Genomic DNA, 8,200 nt, shown 5'->3' on the forward strand with positions numbered 1-8,200 from the left:
TATTGGAGAACCTTCTACTTCTAGAAATATCTAACTAAAAACAGTAAACAAATAAACACACAGAACTTTCTGGAAATAGATCATTCTAGATCTCTAATTATAATCAACATGTTTACAAACATATTTGTTTATACGATGATGATATTCTAGAAAGTTCTATAACCTAAATTAATTATGTGAACTTTATAGGATGTATTGATAAAAAATATAGGAGTTATCTCCCTTATCTCATAACTACATGTATTTAGTGTCATACATAACAATACAGAGCTTTGAAGCATGCCGGTCCATCCCTGTGTTTCAGCAGGTTTGAGTACCCAAAACGGAACGCTCCTAAATACAGTTTGATTGATTAATGCCCAGTTATAAAAAAACTGTTTGAATTCATTTAAAGAGAGTTCAAACATATTTTAGTTTATTCAAGTCTCAGTATTATTTTCATTTTTAAATACAGATTATAAGCAACTGGAAAGAAAATGATATATTAAATTGGCATAGTTTTTAGTCAGCACATCAATTTTTGTTCAGGACAGTTATGGCTAGATGGTAAACTGAAAATTCTGTATCACCTATTTTAGAAGTGTTCCATTTTGGGTAGCGTCACGTTAGTAATTTGCAGTACATTTCCTTGGATTATTTGAAGGACTGTCATGGCAATAAGAAGAAGGTGTTGTCTTATGTGGGCGATAAGGGCGACGCCTGGCGGGAGAGTTGTACCAAAGTCCACTCACAACCTAATGACTTCAACCTGCTCATAGAGGGCGTTCGTGGTGATGGCTATCTAGGAGACATCGCGATTGACGACATCGAACTTTCTGCTGACGTCAGCTGTTCTTGTCGTAAGTGTTGTACTGCACAATTTGACGTGACGTCATATTAAACTAATATAAGAACCACGTGTTCAACTACCTTGTACCTGGTTTTACAAATATTACCAAAAAAATATATAATTGTTAGGAAAGTAGTTTAAATGACTAATAGGGATGAAAAGGGATTCCATCCAGGGTTTCCGGGTCCGAATACATTTTACTGTAGCATTATTGTAACTTTAAGCATTAAACAATCATGACTGGATTATAATATATATATAGATAGATCTAAGGGCTTGTCACAATATATAGATAGATCTAAGGGCTTATCACAATAAATAGATAGATCTAGGGGCTTGTCACAATATATAGATAGATCTAAGGGCTTGTCACAATATATAGATAGATTTAAGGGCTTGTCACAATATATAGATAGATCTAAGGGCTTGTCACAATATATAGATAGATCTAAGGGCTTGTCACAATATATAGATAGATCTAAGGGCTTGTCACAATATATAGATAGATCTAAGGGCTTGTCACAATAAATAGATAGATCTAGGGGCTTGTCACAATATATAGATAGATCTAAGGGCTTGTCACAATATATAGATAAATCTAAGGGCTTGTCACAATATATAGATAGATCTAAGGGCTTGTCACAATATATAGATAAATCTAAGGGCTTGTCACAATATATAGATAGATCTAAGGGCTTGTCACAATATATAGATAGATCTAAGGGCTTGTCACAATATATAGATATATCTAAGGGCTTGTCACAATATATAGATAGATCTAAGGGCTTGTCACAATATATAGATAGATCTAGGGGCTTGTCACAATATATAGATAGATCTAAGGGCTTGTCACAATATATAGATAGATCTAGGGGCTTGTCACAATATATATATATATCTAAGGGCGTGTCACAATATATAGATATATCTAAGGGCTTGTCACAATATATAGATATATCTAAGGGCTTGTCACAATATATAGATAGATCTAGGGGCTTGTCACAATATATAGATAGATCTAGGGGCTTGTCACAATATATAGATAGACCTAAGGGCTTGTCACAATATATAGATATATCTAAGGGCTTGTCACAAAATATAGATAGATCTAGGGGCTTGTCACAATATATAGATAGATCTAAGGACTTGTCACAATATATATAGGTATATCTAAGGGCTTGTCACAATATATAGATAGATCTAAGGGCTTGTCACAATATATAGATAGATCTAAGGGCTTGTCACAATATATAGATATATCTAAGGGCTTGTCACAATATATAGATATATCTAAGGGCTTGTCACAATATATAGATAGATCTAAGGGCTTGTCACAATATATAGATATATCTAAGGGCTTGTCACAATATATAGATATATCTAAGGGCTTGTCACTATATATAGATATATCTAAGGGCTTGTCACAATATATAGATATATCTAAGGGCTTGTCACAATATATAGATAGATCTAAGGGCTTGTCACAATATATAGATATATCTAAGGGCTTGTCACAATATATAGATATATCTAAGGGCTTGTCACAATATATAGATAGATCTAAGGGCTTGTCACAATATATAGATAGATCTAAGGGCTTGTCACAATATATAGATAGATCTAAGGGGCTTGTCACAATATATAGATATATCTAAGGGCTTGTCACAATATATAGATAGATCTAAGGGCTTGTCACAATATATAGATAATCTAAGGGTTGTCACAATATATAGATAGATCTAAGGGCTTGTCACAATATATAGATAGATCTAGGGGCTTGTCACAATATATATAAGGATGTCACAATATATAGATAGATCTAGGCTTGCACAATATATAGATAGATCTAGGGCTTGTCACAATATATAGATAGATAGCTTGTCACAATATCTAGATAGGGCTTGTCACAATATGTAGATATATCTAAGGGCTTGTCACAATATATAGATATATCTAAGGGCTTGTCACAATATATAGATAGATCTAAGGACTTGTCACAATATATAGATAGATCTAATGGCTTGTCACAATAGATAGATAGATCTAGGGGCTTGTCACAATAGATAGATATATCTAAGGGCTTTTCACAATATATAGATATATCTAAGGGCTTGTCACTATATATAGATATATCTAAGGGCTTGTCACAATATATAGATATATCTTAGGGCTTGTCACAATATATAGATATATCTAAGGGCTTGTCACAATATATAGATATATCTAAGGGCTTGTCACAATATATAGATATATCTAAGGGCTTGTCACAATATATAGATAGATCTAAGGGCTTGTCACAATATATAGATATATCTAAGGGCTTGTCACAATATATAGATATATCTAAGGGCTTGTCACAATATATAGATATATCTAAGGGCTTGTCACAATATATAGATATATCTAAGGGCTTGTCACAATATATAGATAGATCTAAGGGCTTGTCACAATATATAGATAGATCTAAGGGCTTGTCACAATATATAGATAGATCTAAGGGCTTGTCACAATATATAGATAGATCTAAGGGCTTGTCACAATATATAGATAGATCTAAGGGCTTGTCACAATATATAGATAGATCTAAGGGCTTGCGATCATCACAAGATTGTAGTTTTGCAAATTTGAGCTCGATAAAAAAATACATTAGTTGAATTTATTATTTAACAGTTGCGACAAGAAAAACATGATTATATTAGTAAATAAATGATTAATTTCTATATTTTGATTTTATTTTTAATCCTAATTCTAAATTTGATAATCCTTATGCAGACGATAGCATATGTAGTGTTGGGATAGTTCATTGTGAAATTTAGGTATTTCACGGCTAACCAGAGGGGGAAATAGAGGAGAATCCTAATCCTTCAAACCGTACCAATATAACTGTTAGATCAGTAAGGCCAAACAAATAATTTGTCTGTTTAGGGTTACCCTAATTTTTTACCCCCGACCCCAATTTTTTTCCCGCTTTTTTACGAAAAAAATTGAAAGTTTGGTTTTCGATCTCAGACTCCGGTTCCGGCCATTATTTTAGAGTGAAAGACAACAAAAAAAGAATCCTCCCGACCTACCGACCCTATCTTATTTGCCAATGTAACCCTAAACAGACATTTTTTTGGACTAATTAGACTGCAGAAAATAGAGTTTTATACACGGACATAAGAAAAGAAGAATTGAATGGAGACGAACAAGATGTAATGTATTTACATAGTTAAGTCTTGTCGCTGTTTGTCGGTCTACAATATCCGTAACATCATTCCGGTAATTAGTATGACACATGCAATACCGAACTGCATCATGGGTAATAATAACAAATACTGATGCCGCCATATTTATGTCTCTCACCTATGTCATTGGGTCCCAAGATTCGTAACACAATATATAAATGTATACACACACGCGCGCGCTCACGTGCACACATACACACATGCAATGCTCCAGATAATTTTTTGAGGGTGGGTAATTGTACTCACACTTTTGGATATTTCAATACAGGTTTTGTGATTATAGTATAAAGTAATTGATGATAAACAAGCAATTATCTCAAACTATAGCACAGTTGATACAGACTCTTAAAAAAAATTTCTTTTCTTAACTGGAATTCATCTGATTTTACTAGATTTCTTCTGATTTCATTTCTACTATCATATTTATAATTATCAATTAGCGTTAAAAAGGTCTTATGTAATATGCTTATGTAATTATCAGTTCCGCCTTTATAGCAGATATTGCTGGTCTTCAAGGTCAAAGAGGTCAAAACATTGAAATCTTTAAACAAATTTAAAGTCATGAAAGGCAGAGAGACCTGGAGTTAGTCCCGTAGTATGCCGAAATATAAGGCGACCAAGTTTCTTAATATAAATGACTTTGGCCTTCATTCAAGGTTTCAGGGACCGGCAAAAACTACATTTTTAATTGAGATATTTCCAAGTTAAAGAAGACCTATAGACTTAGGGTATGTCACATACTGATATAAAGGGCTATCAGGTTATTTTTTTTAAATATGAATGACCTTGACCTTCCTTCGTGACAACAAGTCTCAATTAGGATTAAATCGCTAAGGACTAAAAATACTTGATCTGTAACATATGATGAAAGGCTACTAAACTTGTTTATATGAATCACTATTACCTTCATTCAAGGTCACAGGTGTCAAAAGTGTCAGCTGGTCTTGTCCTCACATTTGTCCTGTGTCAAATCAAACACTAAATATAAAGGATGCCCCCCTTCATGTATTAATAAGAAATACGTAAAAAGTGGAAACGGGCAGCGGTGAAATCAAATAGTACTAAGAAAATGTATATTCAATTATTCATCAAGTTGCAGTAGTCCTCTCTCCCATCCACAGGATACAGTATCTATCCGCAAAACACACACGCCGCATGCGCACGTCATAGTGTCCATCTGTAGACACTTTATATGTATAATAAGTATGTGGAGAAGAAAGCCGGTGATGAGTTCTGATTGATCGCTTTTTTTAAAGGCGCTGCTGATGACCCTTGTGACTTTGAAAAAGACACGTGTTCCTGGGTACAGGATACCACGGACAATTTCGACTGGACACTAAACTCTGGGTCCACGCCATCACTGGACACGGGTCCTAACGGTGACCACACTACAGGTATTGGTATAACAGGGACAAGACTGCTAGCTGGTAAATGATGCTAAAAATAAACTAGATGGCACCCTTCTTTAAGCTATGGCAGCAGACAGGTATAGCGCTGCTATCATCCGGACTATACTGTTAACAGCTAAATGATACTGACCACCAGCTGTAAAGGTAACATATATATCAATATAAGCATATCTTGTTTATTGATAACAAGTCGATGTTTGTGCTGCGGTAAATTTGGTTTTAAGATATGACAGCAGACTTTTCTCACCCAAATAAAAACAGCATTTGATTTTGAAAGAAACTTAGCCGTCTGTATCTAACAGGGACAGGACATTACCTATTTGTGGAGGGTTCAAGTCCACAACGAAGTGGATACCAAGCCAAGCTCTTGTCGCCTGTACTTAACCCAGGCCAACAGTACTGTCTGGATTACTGGTACAACATGAATGGGGCCAACATGGGGACGCTAGATGTCTACACACAGGTCAGTACTTCTACTGTGTGACTGTGTTGCATGGGGACGCTAGATGTCTACACACAGGTCAGTACGTCTACTGTGTGATTGTGTTACATGGGGACGCTAGATGTCTACACACAGGTCAGTACGTCTACTGTGTGATTGTGTTACATGGGGACACTACACACAGGTCAGTACGTCTACTGTGTGACTGTGTTACATGGGGACACTACACACAGGTCAGTACGTCTACTGTGTGACTGTGTTACATGGGGACACTACACACAGGTCAGTATGTCTACTGTGTGACTGTGTTACATGGGGACACTACACACAGGTCAGTACGTCTATTGTGTGACTGTGTTACATGGGGACTACACACAGGTCAGTATGTCTACTGTGTGACTGTGTTACATGGGGACTACACACAGGTCAGTATGTCTACTGTGTGACTGTGTTACATGAGGACACTACACACAGGTCAGTATGTCTACTGTGTGACTGTGTTACATGGGGACACTACACACAGGTCAGTACGTCTACTGTGTGACTGTGTTACATGGGGACACTACACACAGGTCAGTACGTCTACTGTGTGACTGTGTTACATGGGGACACTACACACAGGTCAGTATGTCTACTGTGTGACTGTGTTACATGGGGACACTACACACTGGTCAGTACGTCTACTGTGTGACTGTGTTACATGGGGACACTACACACAGGTCAGTACGTCTACTGTGTGACTGTGTTACATGGGGACACTACACACAGGTCAGTACGTCTACTGTGTGACTGTGTTACATGGGGACACTACACACAGGTCAGTATGTCTACTGTGTGACTGTGTTACATGGGGACTACACACAGGTCAGTACGTCTACTGTGTGACTGTGTTACATGGGGACACTACACACAGGTCAGTATGTCTACTGTGTGACTGTGTTACATGGGGACTACACACAGGTCAGTATGTCTACTGTGTGACTGTGTTACATGGGACACTACACACAGGTCAGTACGTCTACTGTGTGACTGTGTTACATGGGGACTACACACAGGTCAGTATGTCTACTGTGTGACTGTGTTACATGGGGACTACACACAGGTCAGTACGTCTACTGTGTGACTGTGTTACATGGGGACTACACACAGGTCAGTACGTCTACATGTGTGACTGTGTTACATGGGGACACTACACACAGGTCAGTATGTCTACTGTGTGACTGTGTTACATGGGGACACTACACACAGGTCAGTAGTCAGTATGTCAGTGTGACTGTGTTACATGGGGACACTACACACAGGTCAGTATTCTACTGTGTGACTGTGTTACATGGGGACACTACACACAGGTCAGTATGTCTACTGTGTGACTGTGTTACATGGGGACACTACACACAGGTCAGTACGTCTACTGTGTGACTGTGTTACATGGGGACTACACACAGGTCAGTATGTCTACTGTGTGACTGTGTTACATGGGGACACTACACACAGGTCAGTATGTCTACTGTGTGACTGTGTTACATGGGGACACTACACACAGGTCAGTACGTCTACTGTGTGACTGTGTTACATGGGGACACTACACACAGGTCAGTATGTCTACTGTGTGACTGTGTTACATGGGGACACACACACACAGGTCAGTACGTCTACTGTGTGACTGTGTTACATGGGGACACTACACACAGGTCAGTATGTCTACTGTGTGACTGTGTTACATGGGGACACTACACACAGGTCAGTATGTCTACTGTGTGACTGTGTTACATGGGGACACTACACACAGGTCAGTACGTCTACTGTGTGACTGTGTTACATGGGGACACTACACACAGGTCAGTACGTCTACTGTGTGACTGTGTTACATGGGGACTACACACAGGTCAGTATGTCTACTGTGTGACTGTGTTACATGGGGACACTACACACAGGTCAGTACGTCTACTGTGTGACTGTGTTACATGGGGACACTACACACAGGTCAGTATGTCTACTGTGTGACTGTGTTACATGGGGACACTACACACAGGTCAGTAGTCTCATGGGACTAACACAGTAGTGTGACTGTGTTACATGGGGACACTACACACAGGTCAGTATGTCTACTGTGTGACTGTGTTACATGGGGACACTACACACAGGTCAGTACGTCTACTGTGTGACTGTGTTACATGGGGACACTACACACAGGTCAGTATGTCTACTGTGTGACTGTGTTACATGGGGACACTACACACAGGTCAGTATGTCTACTGTGTGACTGTGTTACATGGGGACACTACACACAGGT

The 8,200-nt window shown here is 38.2% G+C and overlaps 1 protein-coding gene across 1 annotated transcript; it reads left to right on the forward strand.

Annotated features, from left to right (window-relative positions):
- The first annotated feature begins 238 nt into the window (after window positions 1–238).
- On the forward strand, window positions 239–5,957 carry LOC138305872 (MAM domain-containing protein 2-like). The gene is made up of 4 exons (XM_069246134.1): window positions 239–307; window positions 644–839; window positions 5,313–5,450; window positions 5,768–5,957. Exons 1-4 carry the CDS (start codon window positions 239–241, stop codon window positions 5,947–5,949), a joined length of 585 nt encoding a protein of 194 aa, XP_069102235.1. The 3' UTR covers window positions 5,950–5,957.
- Window positions 5,958–8,200: the final 2,243 nt, after the last annotated feature.

Source organism: Argopecten irradians, chromosome 13 (genome assembly GCF_041381155.1).
Source record: "Argopecten irradians isolate NY chromosome 13, Ai_NY, whole genome shotgun sequence".
Lineage (NCBI taxonomy): Eukaryota > Metazoa > Mollusca > Bivalvia > Pectinida > Pectinidae > Argopecten > Argopecten irradians.